Genomic DNA, 25209 nt, shown 5'->3' with positions numbered 1-25209 from the left:
GTTTCACTATGTTATAGTTACGCTGGAGGAGGTTAGTAATATGGTTTGAGTCCACTGGAATCACTTTGTGCTATTAATATTAATTATATATACAGTATTGTCTTCCAAAGGACTCTACTGACAGGTCCTGCGGAGGAGGAGCACTATGATTCTCAACCCAGCAACTCAGGCTATATCAGCAGTTGGTGGTATGAGGGTTGTAAACGCCAGGCTGTTTTTTTAATTTTTTTTTTTTTAAAGATAATGCCAGCTGTGTGACTCCCAATAATTCATTGCTCCCTACAGTCTTTCTCCACCTATTTTAATAAGGTGAAAGTATGTCAACATGTCAAAAGCACCAACCAAGACCACAAAAACGTATTATGTATGTTCAAAATGTGAAAAAAAGAGCGCTACGGTTGGCAGTTCTGGGGTGTGTGACACATGTTTTGGAATGGACACTCAACCTGGGAGCAGTGGTCCATCTGCGTCATGGGAACGTACCCTGGCAAATATTTCGGGATCCGGTCTGAAGATCGACAGTGTCTAGGTCGACAATGTTTAGGTCGACCACTATAGGTCGACAGTCACTAGGTCGACATGGATGGAAGGTCGACAGTGTTTCTAGGTCGACATGTGCTAGGTCGACAGGTCTAAAGGTCAACATGAGTTTTTCACATTTTTTTTCTATTTTTTAATTTTTTCATACTTAACGATCCACGTGGACTACGATTGGAACGGTAAAGTGTGCCGAGCGAAGCGGTAGTGAGCGAAGGCACCATGCCTGAAGCATGGCGAGCGAAGCGAGCCATGCGAGGGGACGCGGTGCACTAATTTGGGATCCCGGTCACTCTACGAAGAAAACGACACCAAAAAAAAAAAAAATCCTCATGTCGACCTTTAGACCTGTCGACCTAGCACATGTCGACCTAGAAACCCTGTCGACCTTCCATCCATGTCGACCTAGTGACTGTCGACCTATAGTGGTCAACCTAAACATTGTCGACCTAGACCAGGCTTGTCCAACCCGCGGCCCGCGGGCCGCATGCGGCCCAAGTCGGCTAGTAATGCGGCCCAGGAGCAGCACTGCAGCAGAGGTTTTTTTTTACCGGAGTACGGACACCACATGTGAGGCTGAGCCAGCCCCAGCAGGCTGTCAGCACATCCTGATTGGATTGCTGCTGCTGGGACCAGCACCAGCTCACGCCCTCTCCGCTGTCAGTCACAGTGTAGCCCTCCTCTGCTGCATAGCGGCACACGTGACTGAGCAGCGCGAGAGTAGAGGAGCCCAGGGGAGAAGTTGGTTGTACAAGAACACGTGGAGCGGCGGACGGAGACGGAGGCAGCGCTGCAGGAGCGGTAAGTATGTGTTTGTGCGTGTGTGTGTTTTTTTTTACAGCTACAAGGGGCACAGTACAAGGGCGCAGCTACAAGGGGCACAGTACAAGGGGGCAGCTACAGGGCCACAACTACAAGGGGCACAGTACAAGGGGGCAGCTACAGGGCCACAACTACAAGGGGCATAGTACAAGGGGGCAGCTACAGGGCCACAACTACAAGGGGCACAGTACAAGGGGGCAGCTACAAGGGGCACAGTACAAGGGGGCAGCTACAGGGCCACAACTACAAGGGGCACAACTAGAAGGGGCACAGTACAAGGGGCACAGCTACAGGGGCACAACTACAAGGGGCACAGTACAAGGGGCGCAGCTATAGTGGCACAGCTACAAGGGGCGCAGCTACAGGGGCACAACTACAAGGGACGCAGCTACAAGGGGCACAGCTATAGTGGCACAGCTACAAGGGGCACAGCTACAAGGGCACAGCTACAAGGGCACAGCTACAAGGGCACAGTACAAGGGGCACAACTACAGGGGCACAACTACAAGGGGCGCAACTACAAGGGGCACAGTACAAGGGGGCAGCTACAGGGGCACAACTACAAGGGGCACAACTACAAGGGGCACAACTACAAGGGGCACAGTACAAGGTGGCAGCTACAGGGGCACAACTACAAGGGGCACAACTACAAGGGGCACAACTACAAGGGGCACAGTACAAGGTGGCAGCTACAAGGGGCACAACTACAAGGGGCACAACTACAAGGGGCACAGTACAAGGTGGCAGCTACAAGGGGCACAACTACAAGGGGGCAGCTACAAGGGGCACAACTACAAGGGGCACAGTACAAGGGGGCAGCTACAAGGGGGCAGCTACAAGGGGCACAGTACAAGGGGGCAGCTACAAGGGGCACAGTACAAGGGGGCAGCTACAAGGGGCACAGTACAAGGGGGCAGCTACAAGGGGCACAGTACAAGGGGGCAGCTACAAGGGGCACAGTACAAGGGGGCAGCTACAGGGGCACAACTACAAGGGGCACAGTACAAGGGGCACAGCTACAAGGGGCACAACTACAAGGGGGCAGCTACAAGGGGGCAGCTATAGTGGCACAGCTACAAGGGATGCAGCTACAGGGGCACAGCTACAAGGGACGCAGCTACAAGGGGCACAGTACAAGGGGGCAGCTACAGGGGCACAGCTACAGGGGCACAACTACAAGGGGCACAACTACAAGGGGCACAACTACAAGGGGTGCAGCTACAAGGGGCGCAGCTACAAGGGGCGCAGCTACAGGGGCACAACTACAAGGGACGCAGCTACAGGGGCACAGCTACAAGTAAGTTTAATATGTTAACTATGTTTTCTATGGTTTTTTTGGATGATCAGGTATCGTTACTGTTATTTTATTTTATTTGTGGCCCAAAACAAATTTTCATCTTCTAATGTGGCCCAGGGAAGGTGAAAGGTTGGACACCCCTGACCTAGACACTGTCGATTTGATGAACCACACCCAAATATTTCTAGGGAGATGGCGGAATCCCGCAAGTAACACTTAGAATAGGCTGCAGGTTTTTACAAACCATGGAGGAATTTCTAATTTCTCTAGCATCCGTAAGGGATACTGGGATCTTAGTACGATGGGGTATAGATGGGGTCCAAAGGAGCCGGTGCAATTTCTTCAACTGGGTGTGCTGGCTCCTCCCCTCTATGCCCACTCCTACAGCCAATTTAGAAAAATGATGCTCCAGGCGTTTTGGCGCCTTCGTCTGCTTCCAGTTGCAGCAGCAAGGACACACAGCTCCTCCAGGCACTCATATATACTCAGGAAACTGGTACATGGGTGTAAATAAGGGGGAGAGCCGCTATTGTACACTATATAGTGTCATGAAAAGGTAAAAAATCTGGAGTTTCACTGTGATATCTGTAAAGATACAGCTTGCAGTCTCATTGAGCCTGACAAGCTTGGGTGTGCTGTGCCTCTCAATCTGTGTCTCCTCCTCACATATAAGTAAGGCAGGCTTGCTATTGTTATACTTGTCTGTGTGTGTGAGTGTTGTCTCCTGTAACCATGGTCAAACACCAATTATGCAGTGTGTCACACCAGATTCTCTCCCTCTATGGCTGGTTCCCTCTCATGTGAACAATGCAGCCAATCCTCCCAAGTTAGTGAGGAGGCTGGCGGGAGGGTCAGGAGCCATGCTGGCTAGGTGCCATAAAAACTATGATGGCATATATGTCATCACAGCTCACTGCTAATACTCAGAAGACACAACAGCTGCAGCAGGTTGTCACAGACCTAGCTGCAAAAGCAGATGATTAACAACCCCCCCTCCCTAGTTCAGGGCCACATAAACATGGGCTGCCTGATTTACTCTCGGATTCTGAGGAAGAGGTACAGGAAAAGGGGGAAGAATTAGATCCTATTACTAAGGATTCAACTGCTGCACAGGGTATTGAGCCCCTCATACTGGCTATCAGGGATGTGATAAAAATCCCTTTAGAAGACGCAGCAGCACCGCAGTCATTTTTCTTAGCACAGAAAAAACTCGGTGTCACTTTCCCTGTTTCTCCGGAACTAGATGACATGTCTAATCAAGCCTGGAAAAATCCTGATAAAAAAATATTAGGTGATAAAAAGGTTCTTGCACACTTTCCAATTTACTCCTGAAGGTAGGAAAAATTGGGAAGATCCCTCAGCCGTGGATGTATCAGTCTCCCGCCTGTCAAAAAAGGTGGTACTGCCAGCTCCGGGCTCCTTTTACATTAAAGGACCCTGGGAATAGAAAAATAGAAACTACACTAAAGTCTATTTGCACAGCAGCTAGTGTATCACAAAGACCTGTGATAGCGTGTTGCTGGATGACACATGCCATTTATACATGGGCGACTCAAATTACGGAGGGTCTTGGGGGGGGGATATGCCCCTGGTTACTACAGTGACCCCCATAAGACACATCCAAGATACTGCACGCATACTGTGTGATTCCCTCAAGGAAATAGGTGCTCTTAGTGCAAGGACTACTGCCATGGCATAGTCGGCGCGCGGAGCCCTATGGCTGCGTCAGTGGATAGCGGATACAGATTCCAAGTGCAGTGTGGATTCTCTCCCCTTCTCTGGGGAGTGGTTGTTCAGGGTTGAGTTGGATACGTGGATTTCTAAGGTTACTGCGGGGAAATCCACGTTTCTTCCCTCTGTGGCCCTGCCGGCTAGACGTTCCTACCCGGGACCGTCTGCCCAGTCCTTTCGGTCTAAGAAATTTATATCTAGAGCCAGAGGTGCCTCCAATGCAACTAGAGGTATCAGAGGTAAGACAAGAAAACCAGCAGCCGCAGATTCTCAGGAACAGAGCACTAGTTCAGCTTCCACTAATGCCTCAGCATGACAGTGCACACCCACCCTGAGGGGATCTCGAGGTGGGAGCTCGGCTGCGTCACTTCAGCAGCATCTGGGAAAGCTGCCAGGATACCTGGGTAAAGGACCTCGTTTCTCAGGGCTACAAGCTGGAGTTCGACAGCGCTCCTCCCCAACGATTTTTCAGATCAGGCTTACCAGCTTTGGAGGATACGTGTGTTACGCTGCAACAGGCCATTCTAAATTTGGTCAAGTCCCAAGTTATTGTTCCAGTTCCACTGGGGTTACTACTCCAACCTGTTTGTGGTACCGAAACCGGACTGTACGGTAAAGCCCATTTTGAATCTAAAATCCTTGAACCCTTACCTAAAGGTTTTCAAGTTCAAGATGGCGTGGAGTGCCAGTCAGTGGAGGGCACCGCTGCTGTCATGTTCAGACACTGACTGTACAGCGTGTGCCCGCTCTCCACATCACAGCGAGCGGCTCCATGGTGATGGTCCTCCTCCGCCCAGCCCCCCAGGCTGCCCGCCTGCCTGGCGGATCCCAGCGACTCCATGTGGCTCCATGTTGATGGTCCTCCTCTGCCCGGCCCTCTACACCTGTGGCTTGCACAATATGAAGGTTAGAGGGGTCAGGTGGAAGGGAACAGGGAGATGACCTCTTGTGGGACACAAATGCAAAGAGCTGCAGGAGGGACAGGGGGCAGGGAGCTGGTACCATGTCAGAGAAGGTGTCTCTCTCTCTCTCTCTCTCTTCTCCCCCTTCACTCTCTCCCCCCTTCATTCTCTTTCTCTCTCTCCTCTCCTTTCTCTCTCTCCCTCTCCTTTCTCTCTCTCCCTCTCCTTTCTCTCTCTCTCTCTCCCTCTCCTTTCTCTCTCTCCCTCTCCTTTCTCTCTCTCTCCTTTCTTTATCTCTCTCCGTTCTCTCTCTCTCTCTCAATCTCTCTCATTTCTCTCTCTCCTCCCTCTCCTTTCTCTCCTCTCTCTCTCCCCTTCACTCTCTCTCCCTCTCCTTTTTCTCTATCTCTCCTTTCTCTCTTTCCATTCTCTCCTGTCTCTCTCCATTCTCTCTCTCCCTCTCCTCTCTCTTTCTCTCTATCTCTCTCTCTCCTCTCTCTCCCTCTCCTCTCTCTCCCTCTCCTTTCTCTCTCCTCTCTCTCTCCCTCTCCATTCTCTCTCTCTCTCTCTCTCTCTCTCTCTCTCCTCTATCTCTCTCTCCTTTCTCTCTCTCTCTCTCCTTTCTCTCTCTCTCTCTCTCTCTCCTTTCTCTCTCTCTCTCTCTCTCCTTTCTCTCTCTCTCTCTCTCTCTCTCTCTCTCTCTCTCCTTTCTCTCTCTCTCTCTCTCCTTTCTCTCTCTCTCTCCTTTCTCTCTCTCTCTCTCCTTTCTCTCTCTCTCTCCTTTCTCTCTCTCTCTCCTTTCTCTCTCTCTCTCCTTTCTCTCCTTTCTCTCTCTCTCTCCCTCTCCTTTCTCTCTCTCTCTCTCTCTCTCTCTCTCTCCTTTCTCTCTCTCTCTCTCCTTTCTCTCTCTCTCGCTCTCCTTTCTCTCTCTCTCTCGCTCTCCTTTCTCTCTCTCTCTCGCTCTCCTTTCTCTCTCTCTCGCTCTCCTTTCTCTCTCTCTCTCCTTTCTCTCTCTCTCCTTTCTCTCTCTCTCTCTCTCTCTCTCCTTTCTCTCTCTCTCTCTCTCTCTCTCCTTTCTCTCTCTCTCTCTCGCTCTCCTTTCTCTCTCTCTCTCTCTCCTTTCTCTCTCTCTCTCGCTCTCCTTTCTCTCTCTCTCTCGCTCTCCTTTCTCTCTCTCTCTCGCTCTCCTTTCTCTCTCTCTCTCGCTCTCCTTTCTCTCTCTCTCTCTCTCGCTCTCCTTTCTCTCTCTCTCTCTCTCTCTCTCTCTCTCTCTTTTCTCTCTCCTCTCTCTGTCTTCACCCCAGTGGTCTTATCAATAGTTATGCCATTTATAAATAACTAATGGGCTATATCTGGCGTAATATGTGTGATGGGCTCTACCTGGCATGTGTATATGGGGCTCTACCAGGTGTAATGTGTACAAGCGGCTCTACCACGCGTATTGTGTATAATGGGCTCTACTTGGCATAATTTGTGTAATGGGCTCTACCTGGCATGATGCGTATAAGGGGCTCTACCAGATGTAATGTGTACAAGGGGTCACTCACTGCCAGTGACTCCATAGTGTTCCGTACAGGTGCAAGTGACCCATCTATGGTGGCCAGAAGCTAGGAGCACCAAATAGAGATTTTATCTTGCTCCCCCCCCAACCATCTCCAGGTCCGGGGGTCAATATTGTCCCTTATCTGGACAATCTCTTGATAAAGGCGAGATCCAGGGAGCGTTTATTGCTCCACGTAGACTACACTATCCAACTTCTGTCACACCATGGGTGGAGCCTCAATTTACAGAAGTCCCACCCAGAGCCAACTCAGCGGTTCCTGTTCCTGGGAATGTTTCTGGATACTGTGGCTCAGAAAGTGTTCCTACTAGAGGACAAAGCGAGAACACTCCAGGAGATGGTCCGAATGGTTATACGGCCTACTCTAATATCCATCCATCTTTGCATAAGATTGTTGGGGAAAATGGTAGCCTCATTCGAGGCGATCCAGTATGGACGGTTCCATGCCAGAACATTTCAATTGGATCTCCTGAGCATGTGGTCCGGATCAAATCTTCAGATGCACCGGATAATACTGCTGTCACCTCAGGCCAGGATTTTCCTCCTGTGGTGGCTACAGTCCTCAAACCTGCTGGAAGGTCGAAGTTTTGGGATTCAGGATTGAATCTTCCTCACGACAGATGCGAGTCTGAGAGGATGGGGAGCTGTCACCCAAGGGGCTCAGTTCCAGGGCAGGTGGTCAGCCCACGAAGCCCTGCTTCCGATCAACATTCTGGAACTGCAGGCGATCTACAATGCTCTGCTTCAGGCCTCTCCACTTCTCAGGGATCACGAGATCCAAGTTCATTTGGACAAAGCCACAGCGGTGGCGTACATAAATCAACAAGGAGGGACAAAAAGCAGGGCCTGAATGCGAGAAGTGTCAAGGATACTCCTCTGGGCAGAAAAAAATGCAAGAGCAATGTCCGCAATCTTCATTCCGGCAGTGGACAACTGGGAAGCGGACTTCCTAAGTCGTCACGATCTCCCATCTGGGAGAGTGGAGTCTCCACCGTCAGGAGATCATTGACCGGTGGGGCTGCCAACAAATAGGCATGATGGCTTCTCGACTCAACAAGAAGCTTCACTGGTATTGCTCACGAACCAGGGACCCTCAGGCAACGGCAGTGGATGCACTGATGTCGCCGTGGCCTTACCGGCTGGTCTACCTGTTTCCTCCGCTTCCATTGATCCAAAGGGTGCTGAAGCGTATCAGAAATGAACAATTCTCATTGCCCCGGATTGGCCTCAGAGGGCGTGGTATGCGGATCTTCTGGACATGTCCGCCGAAGACCCTTGGCTTCTGCCAATGAGAAGAGATCTTCTTCAACAAGGACCGTTCGTCTACCCGGACTTACGGCATCTTTGTTTGACGGCATGGAGATTGAGCAGAACATCTTAGCTCACAAAGGCCTTTCCAAAAAGGTTATTACTACCATGGTTCAGGCCAGGAAGCCTGTGACGTCAAAACACTATCATCATATCTGGCGAAGATATGTCTCTTGGTGCGAGGAACGCATGTATCCGCGTGCAGAGTTCCACTTGGGACGTTTCTTGCGTTTCCTGCAGGCTGGTGTGGATAAGGGCTTGCGTCTGGGTTCCATTAAGGTCCAGATTTCAGCTCTTTTTCAATTTTCTTCCAGAAGAAATTGGCAATGTTACCAGAAGTTCAGACCTTCTTGAAAGGGGTACTTCACATACAACCTCCTTTAGTGCCACCAACGGCACCCTGGAATTTGAATGTGGTTTTGGAATTTCTACAGTCCTCCTGGTTTGAACCTCTGATGAGGACCTGGCTTCTGCTAGGCATGTCTCAGCACTGGGGGCCTTATCGTGTAAAAGTCCCTACTTGGTCTTTTAAGAGGACAGAGCGGAGCTCAGGACTAGGCAGCAATTCCTGCCAAAGGTCGTCTCTGCGTTCCACTTAAATCAACCTATTGTGGTTCCGTCAGGTTCTGGCGCTTCTGCTCTACCGGAGGCATTGGATGCTGTGCGAACCTTGAAGATCTATATCAAGAGGACGGCCCAGATCAGGAAGACGGATTCCTTGTTTGTACTATACAATGCACAGAAAAAGTGTTGTCCTGCTTCTAAGCAGTCCATTGCTCGTTGGCTTCGTCTTACTATCCAACAGGCCTATGTGTCGGCAGCCTTACCTGTTCCGCAGTCTCTGAGTGTGCACTCTACAAGATCAGTGGGGTCTTCCTGGGCGGCTGCCTGTGGTGTCTCGGCCTTTCAACTACAGTATGCCGAGCTGCTACCTGGTCGGGGTAGAACACCTTTGTGAAGTTCTACAAGTTTGATACCCTGAATGCCCAGTTTGGGCAGGCAGTGCTGCAGATGTCTCCGCACTTTCCTGCCCATTCTGTAAACTTTGGGACGTCCCCATTGTATTAAGACCCCAGTATCCCTTATGGATGCTAGAGAAAATAAGATATTATTTACCTACCGGTAAATTATTTTCTAGTAGTCCATAAGGAATACTGGGCGCCTGCCTCAGTGCATTGACTTTTCTGCAGGTTTTTCTTTTATACAAGTTTACCTGTTCAGCTGTTGCTGTTTGTTACCAGCCGTTGCTGGTCGTTTTATGTTTTTGGTGTGCTTGTGTATGAATATCACCACTCCCTGTTATGTTCCTTCTCTCAAGTATGTCCATTCTCCTTCGGGCACAGTTTACCTATACTGGCTGTAAGAGGGGGCATAGAGGAGAGGAGCCAGCACACCCAGTTGAAGAAATTTAAAGTGCACCGGCTCCTTTGGACCCCATCTTTACGCCATTTGTACAAAGACCCCAGTAACCCTTATGTACTACGAGAAAAGGATTTACTGATAGGTAATTAAAATCCTATTTTGAGTTACCCCGTCCACACAGGTTGAAAAACAGGTGTGTAAGATGGTAAAAAGACCACTCCCTCTCCGGCAGGAAGAATCTGGAGGAGGAGGAGGGTCTCATAGACGATGAGGAGGAGGGAGAGTCAGTTGAGGCAATTATTGATGTCAGTCCTCAGGAGGAGGATGCGGAAGAGTCAGAGGGTTAGAATCCCTTATTGACGAGGTAAAGAAGGTCCTTAACTTCAGGGAGGAAGAAGTGAAGGAACCTGAGGTTTTTTTATTTATTTGAGTCTCGGAAACCGCAAAGTACAGTTTTTCCAATTCCTCAGACTCTCCAAAATCAAATGGAAGAAGCAAGGAAGCAGCCAGATAGACTCTTCCAAATCCCCAGAAAATTCACGGCTAACTACTCATTACCCAAGGGTATCATGTCTAAGTGGGAGGTTCCGCCGATTGTGGACGCTTCCCTGGCTAGACTGTCAAAAAGGAAAATCTTACCTATACCAAACGTGACTACTCTTAAAGAGGCCTCAGATCGTAAGTTAGATACAGCACTAAAATCTATTTTTGTGGCTGTAGGAGCATCACAAAGACCTATGATTATTAGTGCTATGGGCGAACAAGGCTATTGTTGCTTGGGCTGGTCAGATTGTTCAGGCTGTAGCGGAGAATAACAACCAGGAAGAGAGAATTCGTTTAGCGGAGCATATCCGTGAGCCGGCTACATATATTTACCAACCTGCAAAGGATGCTATCAGGATAGCATCATGCATCTCTGCTTAGGCCATTTCAGCCAGAAAAATTCTGTGGCTCAGAGAATGGCAGGTGGATTCTGATTCAAAGGAGGCAGTGGAGGCGATCCCCTTTGTAGGGGAGGCTTTATTTGGTCTGGAATTAGACAAGTGGATTTCACAAGCAACAGGGGGAAAATCTACCTTTTTGCCTACCATGTATCCTAGTACTACGCCACAGGTCAGGAGAAATTACTCTGGGCCAGTTTTTAATTCTTTTCTGTCTCAATCCTTTCGAGTAAGAGGAAGAGGTTTTGGAGGTCAAGCCCGTGGAAATAGAGGCAGAGGCTGTGCCCAGTCCAGAACCCGAAAACAAGACCCTAAACCTGCTGACAAGACCGTGGCATGACGGTCTCCCAGCTCACCTTGGGTCTCCTATGGTGGGCGCGCAGTTGGAAAGGTTTCAGGACACCTGGGCCGAAACCTCACCAGAGGTTTGGATCAACAACATTATTTCCCAGGGATACATTATTTCCCAGGGATTTTCTGAACCAACCTCACAGTCTGTTCTTTATGACCAGCCTTCCTCAGTGCCCTCAAATAGCGAAGGTATTAGAGATTGCTATTCAAAGATTACTTCAGACTGAAGTAATTATGCCGGTCCCAATGTCTCATAGAGGAATGGAATTTTGCTCAAATCTTTTTGTTATGCCAAAATTGGATGGGTCTGTCAGACCAATCCTTAATTTAAAGGTGTTAAATCAATTCCTGACTATTTACAAGTTCAAAATGAAATCGATACAGTCAGTTATTGCAAGTCTGGATCGAAGGGAGTTCATGGTGTCGATGGACATAAAAGACACGTACCTCCATGTCCCAATTTGTGCTCCACACCAAGCCTATTTAGGGTTTGGTGTGGGCAAGACTCATTACCCATTTAGAGCTCTTCTGTTTGGCTTATCATCAGCCCCAAGAATCTTCCCGAAGATCATGGCAGTCATGGTAGCGAAATTGAGATCGTTAGGAGTAACGATAATACCATATCTAGTCGACCTTCTCATCAAGGCTCCCTCTCAGGATCAATTGATCCGAGATGCCCAGATCACTTATCAGTTTCTGATTCGACACGGCTGGATTGTGAATTTAAAAAAATCCAATCTACAACCAACGCAGAGGATTCAATTCTTGGGTCTCCTTTTAGATACGGTGCATCTGAAAGTGTTTCTCCCAGAAGACCAGATTCGAGACGTCATGGAGATGGGTCGTCAGTTTCTGAAAAACCAGACGGTCTCTACATCTTTGTGTAAGGCTTATAGGGAAAATGGTAGCATCCTTCGAAGCGATCCAATATGGCAGGCTTCATTCCAGACCTTTCCAGCTGAATCTGATTGCCCAGAGGGCAATCAGATTCACCACCGAAGGATTCGCTTCTCCACCGAAGGATTCGCTTGTCGCCCCAGGCCAGGACTTCGCTAATTTGGTGGTCGGTCCACAAGAATCTAGCAGCAGGAAAGAAGTTTGGAATCTGTGACTGGAAGATTCTGACAACAGATGCCAGTCTCCAAGGATGGGGGGCAGTACTGGAAAACCATCCGTTTCAGGGAAGATGGTCGCCACAGGAGAGCAGTCTACCAATAAATGTCTTAGAGTTAAGAGCCATTTACAATGCTCTTCTGATGGCGGAAGATTTAGTACAGGCTCAACACATGAGAGTGCAGTTGGACAATGTAACGGTGACAGCATACATAAACCGTCAGGGAGGAACAAGAAGCCGCATGGCTTTAAAGGAGGCCACAAGGATTATATCTTGGACAGAAAAGTGCAGTATAATACTGTCGTCAGTCTTCATTCCAGGAGTGGAAAATTGGGAAGCAGACCACCTCAGTACTCAGGATATGCATCCAGGAGAGTGGTGGCTACACCCTCAGGTATTTGACGCAGTGGTAAGATGGTGGGGTCTGCTGCACATAGACCTAATGGCCTCGCGGAACAACCATCGGCTGCCAAGATATGTGGCCAGGACGCAGAATCCAGCAGCAGAGCCGGTAGATGCGCTGGCGATTCCATGGACATACGACCTGGTGTACATCGTCCCGCCGTTTTCCCTCTTACCGAGAGTGTTTAAAAAAAGGTGAAACTGCAAAGAGCGTTGGTGATTTTAATAGCACGAGACTGGCCTCGCAGAAGTTGGGACTCTGATCGGAAGGGACTCCTGGTGGAAGAACCATGGAGACTGCCGCAGAGGGAGGACCTGTTGTCACAAGTCCCGTTATTTTACCCAAACCTTACCCTGGTTGGAACCCTAGAGAGTTCCGTCATACTAGATTGTTGAGATTTCTCCAAAAGGATTTGGATGGTGATTTGAGATTGGGATCTCTATCCTTTTTCAGCAACGTCTGGCGTCCTTGCAAGAAGTCCAGACATTTTTACAAGGTGTGTTGAGAATACAACCACCTTTTCGTCCACCCACGGCTCCATGAGATTTAAATTTAGTCCTAGAATTGTTTAAATCTGCCGTTTTCGAACCTTTGGAAAGGGCGGACCTTAAATATATAAGTTTGAAGGCGGTCCTGCTTCTGGCCTTGGCATGAGCTAGAAGGGTCCCAGTGTTAGGTGCCCTGTCATGTAAAAGTCCTTTCTTAGTTTTTCATGAAGACAGAGCGGAGCTACGTACGAAGGCGGAGTTTTTACCTAAGGTGGTTTCAGGTTTCCATATAAAACAGCTGATTGTGGTCCCATCCTTCAGAGTATTGTCAGAAGGGGACCTTTCTTTGAATGTGGTCAGAGCCTTGCGGGTGTATGTTTCTATTAAAAAAATCAGACGTTTTATTTATACTGTACGACGGCCCTTGGAGGGGTTGGCCGGCATCAGAACAGACCTTGGTCAGATACATTGCTTGTGGTAAGAGTTCCTTTTTGGGTAGGTGCTTATACCACCAGATCAGTAGGAGCTTCATGAGCTATGGCTAGAGGAACTTCCTCTACAAAACTTTGCAGAGGTGCAACGTGGTCATTAGCGCGCACGTTCACTCGGTTTTACAATTTCGACATGCTTGCATCTGGAGATGCAAATTTTGAAAGTTTGGTTCTGCAGGCTTCAGACAGCACTCCCGCCCATGGGAATATCTTTGGGACATCCCCAGCTGTCTAAGTTCTCCAGTGTCCCCTAGTGGATGAAGGAGAAAAAAGGATTTTGGTACTTATCGATAAATCCATTTCTCTAAATCCACTCTGGGGCACTGGATGCCCGCCTCAGTGCTATCTGCCTGCGTGTTCTTTAAAATTTAGTTCAAACAGTTTGATTACTATGTCATTAGTTCTTGGTTGTTGTTTGACGTGTTGGTACGGTTGGTTCCTTCCCTTACGGCTTGATTTTTTTTCATGTTCTCTCTTCTCTGTCTATTTTTCAAACTGGAGGGACAGGGGGTGTAAAGAGGGATGAGCCAGCTATGCATAATTTTTTTATTTAGATTGTGCTACCTCCGGTCTGCATCCTTCACACCCATCTGTCTTAAGTTCTCCAGTGTCCCCGAGTGGATTCAGAGAAATGGATGGGTTTTTTTTTTTTTTATGAACTACATTTTTTTTATTTTATTTTTTAAATAATCACCTGGCATTTATTACAAAGTGACTTAGTTAAATTCTACATTGTTTTAAAATTACTACTAAAAATAAATCAAATTGAACAGGAGCCTCTTTCAATAACATTAAGTGAATTATTTTCAGACAATTAAGCCCAAAGTGCACATTTCATAAGTGGCATAACCCATTGTCCTTCTGTTTTGCAGTGCAATCCTGAGCACCGTTCCGGTGGAGGCCCTGAATCCAATATTGCATGAACTTGTTTACAATCTTTCTGCATCATCCAATCCAGTCACTGGGAATGCTGCTACTCGATCATTGCTTTTAATGGTGGAATCCAACCCAAGTGTTGCAAAGATGGTGGGCTCTCAATATAAAGGTAAATAAAATCATTCCCGGTTTATATGCCAGGAGATTGAGAAATAGGATACCTGGCTTTACTTTAATTGCTTTTGGATGAAATCTGGTTGGTGCTAAATAGTGTGAAATTTTATAAAGGAAATTTTATTGTGTGCACACTGTTCTGTTGTCTTTCTAATGACTGGGAAAATATTTATTTAAGTAACGCAGAGGTTTTCCAGTAAGAAAAGTAGGGTCTTGTGTAACTCTGGCAGGGACTCCCAGAGGAGTGTAAATGCAGATTTCTGTTCCTTTAGGGGAGAGATCCATGCTTAAAATCTAAGCAGTCTGACTAGATTGCTTAGATTTTAAGCACAGATCACTCGTGTGTACCCCCCACAGCGATAGCCGCGCATCGCTATCGCCGCTGCTAGATTGGCCTGCAGGATCAATCTAGCACGTCGCTCATTTCACCCACTGTTCATGTTGAAAGCAGCAACAGCTTTTGAGAAGTTATTCCTTTATAATCTCTTGTTTGTCTCATATTGAGTTCATACTTTAAAGGGTGGATGAGACCATACATATATAACCTATTACATTCTGATGCCTGGCTATGTTTCTCCTTAATCCAATATGGAGTCACTGCTACCATGGGGTTGTACAGGCTTTCCAGGCGTTAGGAGCCTAGGATTTCTCTACAGAAACTAAAACTCCTCCACTCTACTCTCTCAATGGTTTCTCCTCAGTTTAAGCTAAGTGCCTCATGTAGTGGGTACTTTTTCTTAATGTTACTTAATTGGACCTTGATAAACCTTTTTACAATGCAAGAAGTGGAAAATATATCTATTTTTTTAAATTGCATGCAGGGTAAATACTGCCTGCTTTTACATGTAGCCCACAAATACTGGACAGCCTTCTTTTTCCACTGCAATTTAGATTTATGTTTGGACCCCCCCCCCTCAATTCCCAAATCTCTGCACATCTGATCCATCTACAGTGCAACATGGTTTTTGCAAGTTGCACTGCTACTTGCTCTTTTTTGCTTTAGTTCCACCTCTGAATCAGACCTTAGGTCTCCTACTAGGGAGTGTTTTAAATTGTTTAGGTAAAGGAGTACAGATGTAGCCAGGCTCATCTGTCCTCCGTGAGGCGTGTAGTGCGAAAAACGAATCGCATAACTTTTTCCTGTGTCTTGTCGCAGCGTTGTGTATACAGTCACAGTTTAATCAATTAAGTCTTTGTGGGGTGCATCCACTAGGTGTCGCTTTTAAAAACCACCATTGTGCATGTGTGAAGTCTCCATTGTAAAGTCAAACGATGCTCTACTTTTTTAGATCATCTCTATATTAATTAGAAATGTGAACACAGAAAAAGATTGGATCAGCGTCTCCAACGTACACAAAGAAAAGCACAGTTCAGAGTTCTACACAGCTCTCTCTCAAAAAAAAAAAAAAATCATTACAATCAGCGATAGAGTTAGGACACACAGCACTATTAAAAAAAATAAAAATACAATGAGCTACATCACTATGTCACTGCAGGTGTCAGTCACCTTTCTCCTTAGCTCTCTTGCCATAGTGGTATTGTCAATGGTTACCATGCCTGTGAGCTAGGGTTCGATTCTCGCAAAGCACACACTTCTATTGTGTTTCTGTGTAAAAAAAATATAATCTACAGGTTTTTTCTAACTTTCCCAAAACAAGTTCTGTCATACTTTGTATACAGACTTAGACATGCACACAGATACATAGTCAAAATTGCAAAAAACTGTAAATGCGAGACTGAGTATCTGTACTTCTTCCCAGGCCTCCCCATTGCTTTAATAGGCAGCCTACCCCACCACCAATTCCACCCCCCATGAGACTTGTAATTTCACGGATTGTGTGTACTGCTTAGTAACTTACAGCATGAGCCATTCATTTATATACAGTAGTGAACAGGCTGCATTGTGTTTGTCATTTACTAAGCAGTGCACCCAGTCCGTGAAATCATGAGTCTCATGGGGGGTGGGATTAGGGGTGGGGAAGGCTGCCTATTAAAGCAATGGGGAGGCCCAGGAATAAGTAAAGTAAACTCTGTCTCATAAAGATAAGACTGTTGTAATTTAAATAGCCAAGCTTGTATATTTGTGTATAAAGTACCACATGCAGTTGTGTTTTTTTTTTGTTTTTTTTGGGGGGAGAAAAAAACTGTGAATGCTAATTTGTACAGAGATATACAAGTGCACCCTTTGCAGGTATCGAACCCTAGCTCACGGGCATGGTAACCATTTGTGATACCACTATTCCAAGAAAGACTTGGAGAGACAGTGATGTCGCTCATTGCAATTTTGTTTTTCTCTTATAGTGCTGTGTGTCAAAAAAAAAAATTCGCTGATTGTAATGATTTTTTTCTTTTAGAGAGCCGTGTAGAACTCTGAACTGTGCTTTTCTTTGTGTGTTGGAGATGCTGAGCAAATCCTTTTTCTGTGTTTAAATTTCTACTTAATGTAGGGATCTTTTTATACAGCGCACCAGGGAACTTTCAGTTATAAAGTATGTTGTCACTAGGTGCCTGCCGTTCTGGTAATTTGGTACTGTGCCCTGCAGTATTAATGTATTAAAACAGAACTACTATATTTAATGTCCACTGGCCCACTTGTCAGGACTAGCTACATTGTTCAGTATTCTGTAGTGCCATATTCATCTGCTGCTATTCATAATTGTACCATAGTTGCCTACCCTCCCTCATTCTGCAGGAGACTCCCTGAAATAGTAGCAATCTCCCTGACTCCCTGAAAAGTCCCTCAATCTCCCTGAAAAAAAGAGAAATCAGAGACACATACATTCAAATGGGATCATCCGTGCCATTTCCCTGCCCTGGGTATAAGGCACAATGGGGGTAATTCCAAGTTGATCGCAGCAGGACATTTTTTAGCAGTTGGGCAAAACCATGTGCACTGCAGGGGGGACAGATATAACATGTGCAGAGAGTGTTAGATTTGTGTGGGGTGTGTTCAAACTGGAATCTAGATTGCAGTGTAAAAATAAAGCAACCAGTATTTACCCTGCACAGAAACAAAATAACCTACCCAAATCTAACTCTCTCTGCAAATGTTATATCTGTCCCCCCTACAGTGCACATGGTTTTGCCCAATTGCTAACAAACTTGGTGCTGCGATCAACTCAGAATTACCCCTAATGATCCCTATGGCTACATGCATTTTAAAGGTTTCTTGTGGCCACTTACAGTATATGGAACCTCTTGTAAAACACAATACACAAAAAAATCCTACAAAATATCAGCGTCTTTTCTTCAACAAGTAGATCTTACTAACTTTGGTGCTCATTTACATTTGGATGTAAGTCATTTTCATGACACGCCTCTCAGATGTAGCAGTACATGCCCGCACTGATAGGTGTTACTTTCCCAATCTCCCTGAAATGCTTCTTCAAAAGTAGGCAAGTATGAATTGTACTGTAGTTTTCATTAGTAAAACAGTCGCCACCCAGTGGTGAAACTGTATTGCATGCTGTGGATCCTCTTGTGCCTTATCACGCCTTGCTTCACCTACCTGCGCTATTTGGTGCAACTAGGACGCCTGTATGGCGCAGCAGCAGCAACGATGAACATGGCTACATCTGTAGGTTGCAAGAGCTTCACATTCAACAGTCCCTACGTCTCGATGGCTCAAACACATTAATGATAAAGCAGGGGCAGATCATGTGGTGAATCCTATGGAAAGGAGTTCTCCGATTGCATTGGTTTTTGTTAAAATATATTTCTCTAGCATCCATAAGGGCACTTTAAATTAGTTCAACTGGGTGGCTGGCTCCTCCCCTCTATGCCCCCTCCCACAGGCAGTTTAGAAAAAAGTGCCCTCAGTAGAGCGCACATCTCTGCAGCTCCAGAGAGTTTTCTTCAATTTCATTTTAAACTTTTATTAGTTTCGGTATGCTATCTGGGCAACAGCATACATGCGCCATGGGAGTTAGGGGGGGGTGGGGGCAGACGGTCACTGGCCTTACGAGGTGCAGAGCCGCTTCCCTGCTGTGGGGCACTGCGCCTTGGCTGTCACAGCCACAGCACGCCACACACCGCTAACTCTGCCTGAAGGTGACATCGGTGGTGAGTACAAACCAGGGGCCCGCTAGGGGGGTCCCCCGGTTCAAAGTGCGGCTGACCATGGGCGCGGCGTACGGGACCCTCCTGGGGGGGTCCCGCTAAGATCCCCCGTGTAGAACTGGCACAAAAGGCTTGACTAGCACTTGTTGTGATGTTTTAAGCTATGAAGGAGACTTTTCCAGTATAAATATTCTTTATAGTTCTGGTGCCATTAGAGGGGGCGGAGCTAACTCAGAGTGGGACCTGAGGCGTTTTGGCGCCTTCCTCTGCTTACAGCAGCCATCTACAGCACACACAGCACTTCCTGCCTCACAAGGCACACTGGAAAACTGGTACAGGGTGTAGCAAAGGGGGAGAGACGCTTGTGTACACTATCCTGATCCTCTGTAGGACTTAAATTGCTAGTGTTTACTGTGTTTAGAAAGCTGACAGCCTTACTGGGGCTGTGCAGCTCAGGGTGTGCTGGTGTCCTCTCTCATCTGTGTCTCCTCTCACATACAGTAGGGCAGGCTTGCATTATAACTGTCTATGTGTATGTTATTGTGCTTACTGTGAAATATGGGTAAACACAAGCTGTGCAGTGTACGTCACACCAGATTCTCTCCATTATCTAATGATTCTGTTTCCTGTGAACAATGCAGTCAATCTTCACAAATCAGTGAAGGGGCTGGGGGAGAGGGTCCAGAGCCCCACTGGTTAGGGTCTCTTAAGACTGATGTCAGATATGTCTTCCCAGTTCACTGCTAATGTGCAGAAGACTCAGGTACTCCAACAAGCTGTTGCAGATTTAGCTGCTAGGGCAGATGCACAGCTCCCCCTCTCTCATGCAGGTCCACAGAAGCATGGTTTACCTGCTCTGCTATCAGATTCAGATGATGATATTCAGGATGATGGGGATGACCTGGATCCCATTAGTGGGGATCCCGATTCTACTCAGGGTATTGAACCCCTCATTTTGGCTATAAGGGATGTGTAAAAGCTCCCTCTAGAGGACGCTGCATCACAGCAGTCGTTTTTCTTTGTACAAAACAAGCCCAATGTCACTTTCCCTGATTCTCCAGAGTTAGTTGAATTATTGAAACAGGCCTGGAAAAATCCAGACAAAAAAATTCCAAGTGTGCAAAAAAAAATTGCGCACTTTCCCATTTGCTCCTCAAGGTAGAAAATTTTGGGAGGAACTCCCTGGTGTGGATGTCTCAGTCTCTCGCCTGTCTAAGAAGGCGGTGCTGCCTGCCCCCGGGCTCCTTTACTATGAAGGATCCTTGGAATCGAAAGATAGAGACTAACCTAAAATCTATATACAATGCAGCCGGCCTTTCACAAAGACCGGTCATTGCGGGTTGCTTAATGACCCATGTTAAGCATTCTTGGGCCACGCAAATTCAGGGTGGCCTCTCGGGGGATATGCCCTTAGTTACTATGGTGACCCTACTGAAGCATATTCAGGACACTACCCGTGTCCTCTGTGCTTCCCTTAAGGAGATGGGGAACATTAATGCTTGGACGTCTGCCATGGCAGTGTCGGCGCGCAGGGCCTTGTGGTTGCATCAGTAGATTGCGGACGCAGAATCCAAACGTAATGTGGAATCCCTCCACTTTCTGCAGCGGGGTACATTGGTTCCACAGGGAAAACATCGGGGTGTAGCCATGGATCTTAATCCAGGCACCAACTGTCCCAGGATGCATTGGGGCCTCCTCTATAACCCTGCCTCCAGGCACTGGGGCTCAGTTTCGAGTTGATGCCTGCAGAAGCAGGTCACTTAACAGGGGGGCTTCACTGGGCAGTCCTGAAATAGCTTTTAGAAGACTTTAAGGGCCGCAGCACTTACATGTCAGGGTGACATTCTGTGCTGTGGCTCTGTCACCTCCCCAGTGGCGTCGCATACTCCCGCTGGCTCTGTTCCCGGGTACTTGTGGCGGAGATGCTCCGGCTCTAGGCACACGGTCGCAGATGCTCTCCTGGTTCGCGTGGCTGCTACAGAAGGGAGGAGGTAAGAGGGTCCCCCAGGCGGAACCCGCCATTAAATCGCGTTCCGGTCGCAGTCTAGGGAGACGGACTGCGGCGCTGGCGTGGACACTGTAACAGAGCAGGGACCCCACTTTCTCTTACGTCCTAGAGGATGCTATGGTCCATATTAGTACCATGGGGTATAGACGGGTCTACCAGGAGCCATTGGCACTTTAAGAGTTTAACAGTGTGGGCTGGCTCCTCCCTCTATGCCTCTCCTACCAGACCCAGTTTCGAAAATGTGCCCAGAGGAGCCGGTCACAGCTAGGGGAGCTCTACAGAGATTTCTTAGTAAAAGTTTATTTTAGAGTTTTTATTTTACAGGGAGGCTGCTGGCAACAGCCTCCCTGCATCGAGGGACTGAGGGGAGGGGGGGGGGGGGGGGGGGGGGGCAGAGTCCGCCCTGCAGGGTCTGAGCCACTGTCTCCGCTGACTGGACACTGAGCTCCAGAGGGGATAGATCGCTCACCCCAGCAGCATGCCGCCACCCCCTTGCCGAGCTGAAGTTTGTGGCGAGTGAGTCACCGACCGCCCTAGCAAGCAGGGGGCCAGTGTGAAGATGGCGGCTACAGGGTAGGAGCGCAGTACTAACTGCGCTCCGGGAGGCTCAGCGGTACTTAGGTGCAGCGCTGTGAGGGGCGCCCTGAGCCGGCGCCTTAACCCTACACTGACCAGAAAGCCTGTCGGGGTCTGCGGATCTCAGCCAGCACTAAATCCTCAGGCCAGTATAATCTTGGAAGAGCAGGAAGACAGCGCCATTAAGGGGGCGGAGCTTCTCCTCAGAGCGGACCCAACAGTGTTCAGCGCCATTTTCCTGCCTGCAGACACGCTGCCAGTGGAAGAGCAGACCTCCAGAGCACCTCCAGCTATCTGTACGGTACCAAGGGGATGTAGAAGGGAGGGGAGGCTGTGTAAAGACTGTGTCACCTATTAAGGGACACAGTCAGCGCTGGTTAAGGGTCTCCCTATACCTATATAGCGCTGTGTGTGGGTTGGCTCCAATCTCTGTGTGTCTCTCTGCCATTCTTGGGGGGAAACTCTGTCTGCCCTGTACCCTGTGTGTATGTGGGGTGTGGGGTGTACAAGCAAATATGTCTAGAGACTATGTCTCATATGCTGCAGAGGACTTATCTTCTCAGGAAGATCCCATCCCATGTAATCAGGATTGTACTGTTGTAGCGCAGATCCTAGCTAGAGAACCAGAGTGGTTAGCCTCTCTTAGGGGGGCTATTTCTCAGATTTCTGAAAGGGTTGCAAGGACTGAGCATGCTACTCAGATATTGCAATCCTCTATGGCAGTATGGTCCGATACTGCTCCCTCGGGGCCCCCTGCGGTGCATTCTCACAAACGTGCTCTTGCCCAAATCATGCAGGATGACACGGATACCGATTCTGACACAGCAGACGGTGATGGGGATGTGTCGAAGGGGACGGCATCACTTGCTAAGGGGGTGCAGTTGATGATTGAGGCCCAGCGGGATGTGTTACATATTTCTGACACTCCTCCTGAGCAGGTGGAGGAGGCTTTTTCACAGACAGTGAGAAAGCCCCTCTCACCTTCCCGACATGTAAGGAATTAAATGCTATATTTGAAAAAGCCTGGGAAAACCCGAAGAAAAAATTCCAGATCTCTAAAAGGGTTCTGGTTGCTTTTCCCTTCCCGGAAGACGATAGAAAAAAAATGGGAGTCCCCGCCTATGGTTGACGCCTTTGTCTCCAGGCTGTCAAAATAGTCCCGGGATCTACCGCGTTGAAGGACCCGGCTGATCGCAAGGTGGATGTTACGCTCAAATCCATGTACACGGCTTCAGGGGCTATACTGCGGCCTACTATTGCCTGTGCATGGATTTCTAAAGCTATAGCAAAGTGGTCAATCACTCTGCAGGAGGACTTGACTACGATGGATAAAGGTTACGTTGATTTGTTTTTACGTAACATACAGGATTCTGCAGGGTTCCTGGTAGAATCCATGAAGGATCTGGGCTCCATGGCTGTGGGAATCTCCTCCATGTCCATCTCTGCTCGCAGGGGTCTCTGCCTGCGCCAATGGTCTGTGGACGCGGAATCCAGGAAAAGTGTGGAGAGCCTACCCTATACAGGTCAGGCTCTGTTTGGGGAGGCGCTGGATGTGTGGATTGCCACGGCTACCACGGGTAAGTCTCCTTTTCTCCCCTCAGCTGCACCGGCTACGAAGAAGCCTTTTACTCCCAACCAGGCCTAGAAAGAACAAGCCCTCCCACACCTTCTTTAGAGGCGGTCGTGCCAAATCCAAAAAGCCTGCTCCCGCAGGTTCCCAGAACCAGAAGCCTGCTTCTGGTACCTCAAAGTCCTCAGCATGACGGTGGACCGCACATCCTGGAGGTAGGTCAGGTGGGAGCGAGACTCCGGCATTTCAGCCACGTCTGGGTGTCGTCTGGCCTGGACCCCTGGATACAGGATATTGTGTCCCGGGGGATACAGGCTGGAGTTTCAAACTCTCCCACCTCACCGTTTCTTCAAATCAGGCTTGCCAGCTTTGCCGGCAGACAGAGCTATTCTACTGGACGCTATCCGGAAATTGGTAGTCCGAGGTCATTATTCCAGTTCCACCTCATCAGTTGACTATTCAAACCTTTTTGTGGTACTGAAGCCAGATGGTTCGGTAAGGCCAATTCTGAACTTGAAATCTTTGAACCCTTATCTCATTGACTTCAAATTCAAGATGGAGTCTCTGAGAGCAGTTATCTTAGGAATGGCGGAGGGGGAGTTCCTGGTGTCTCTGGACATCAAGGATGTGTCACAGAATACGGCGAGCCAGGACAGACTTATTCGATGCCTTGGCAGCCGACACACCCGCCTCAGGGGACGCCTCCTGGTGTAAAAAAGGTGACGGTGGTACTGTGAGATATGGAATGTCTGGCATTGTCAGATATATCCTCGGGCAGCTCATCCTTTAATGCCTGATCCAGTCATCAATCTATTTTTTATACACCATCGCACCAAGCATGACATGTTTATCTTGTTCCATTCCATTAATACATATATATGATGTTATAACTCTTTTATATAATTTAATACATTATAATGTCTGGTGCTTGACATGTTTAATTTATGTGTTGTATGAAATATGTGTTGAATATATCTTTGTGACTTGTCTGTGTGAATGCGTATGCTACCATATATCGCTGTGCTCGCTGCATGTATTCGCACGTATGTGGTGTGTATGTAATATTTTTTACTTCGACAGTTGTGGTGTGCTGGTGCATGAATCTCACCACTCATTGTTTATGTTCCTTCTCTCAAGTATGTCCGTTCTCCTTTGGGCACAGTTTTACCTAGACTGGCTGTGGGAGGGGGCATAGAGGGGAGGAGCCAGCACACCCAGTTGAAGAAATTTAAAGTTCACCGGCTCCTTTGGACCCCATCTATATCCCATTGTACTAAGTGATCCCAGTATTCCTTATGGACTACGAGAAAAGGATTTACCAGTATGTAATTTAAAATCCTATTTTCTGTAGTGCTGACGCCCGAAGGGTAAGTATATTGTGGGACCGACCTAGACCCAGGGACCCTTGTGCACCAAATAACCTGCACCCGTTAATCAGGCAGAGGCTTAGGGGAACTGCGGGCCGATTCAGACCCTGACACTGATGGCAAAAATCGCTAAGAAGCGATTTCTGCGCATGTGCATATGCTGGTACGCTCATGTGCAAGGTCCTAAACAGCATTCTCTGCAGAATTCAGTTTATGACCTGAAGGGAGACTGGGCATTGACGCTCAGTTTTAGGGGTGCGGTCTGGACAACGGAGGCATGTCCAGACCGTTGGAGGGGCGGGCCGCGGTGGCTGCATGACATCACACGCAGCCGCTGCGACCCTTAACATGGTGGGTAGTCGTCTGCCTTCGCTGCCCCCCCATCCCCCCCCCGCATGTCCAAGAAATTGATAGTAGATTCTCGCACATCTACAATGAAGTCTGAATTAGGCCCTGCTTGAGGTATCACAGGACATGTTGTGCACCTGTGCAGAACAGTCCTGCGCAGACCCCAAAACATCTAAGATGTGCGGTGGTCCATTTTCTGAGACCACTGGATATATTAACCTTCTGTTGTTCGAGTTAGGCTAGGGCCACTCATAGCGTCCTCGCTTGGCCACAAGGAGACTGCACATGGGTGACTTTGCAGGTGCCCACACATGTGCAGTTAGGCCGGATGATAGGGCGGCGGAATTTCAGTGTGAACACATACATTTCAATGTATGTTTTCACACAGTGCGGCTGTGCCGCACTGTGTTCCATTGAAATCCTGTGCGCTATGTGTGGCCCTAGCCTTAATCTTTCATGATGTATTAGATCCTAGACCTCTTGCAACCTGCACCTGTTTAGTTTCTTTACAAGGGTATCCCTGAAAAAAAAAAGGTTATCAGTTTGGCTTGCTAAAATAATAATCACTCTTTGCCATCATCTGGTCTGATTTTTTTTTTTAGGTACAGGGAGAGGAAGAACCAGGGCTTTTCCTTCTGTTTTTGTTTCTGAATCTATAGGTATATATTGTCCCATCTGTAATATTACTTCCTTAAGATGGGTCTGGGACTGAGGGTCGACAGCACAAAGGTCGACAGACCTTAGGTCGACGCCGATTGGTCGACACACCTTAGGTCGACAGGAACAAGGTCGACATGGAAAAAGGTCGACATGAGTTTTTTATGTTTTTTTTGGTGTCGTTTTCTTCGTAGAGTGACCGGGAACCCCAATTAGTGCACCGCGTCCCCTCGCATGGCTCGCGGGCATGGTGCCTTCGCTCCGCT

General features: G+C 48.0%; 1 protein-coding gene across 4 annotated transcripts in view; it reads left to right on the top strand.

Moving 5' to 3' along the window:
* Positions 1–25209, top strand: part of IQCB1 (IQ motif containing B1) — a 352259-nt gene that overhangs the window by 190363 nt on the left and 136687 nt on the right. For all 4 annotated transcript variants that reach the window (XM_063934042.1, XM_063934043.1, XM_063934041.1 and 1 more), the window contains one exon: positions 14181–14353. In XM_063934042.1, coding sequence (XP_063790112.1) covers positions 14181–14353 — 173 coding nt within the window. The remainder of the gene's footprint in view (positions 1–14180; positions 14354–25209) is intronic.

Source organism: Pseudophryne corroboree, chromosome 7, assembly GCF_028390025.1.
Source record: "Pseudophryne corroboree isolate aPseCor3 chromosome 7, aPseCor3.hap2, whole genome shotgun sequence".
Classification (NCBI taxonomy): Eukaryota; Metazoa; Chordata; class Amphibia; order Anura; family Myobatrachidae; genus Pseudophryne; species Pseudophryne corroboree.
This window is presented reverse-complemented; position numbering and strand designations above follow the sequence as displayed.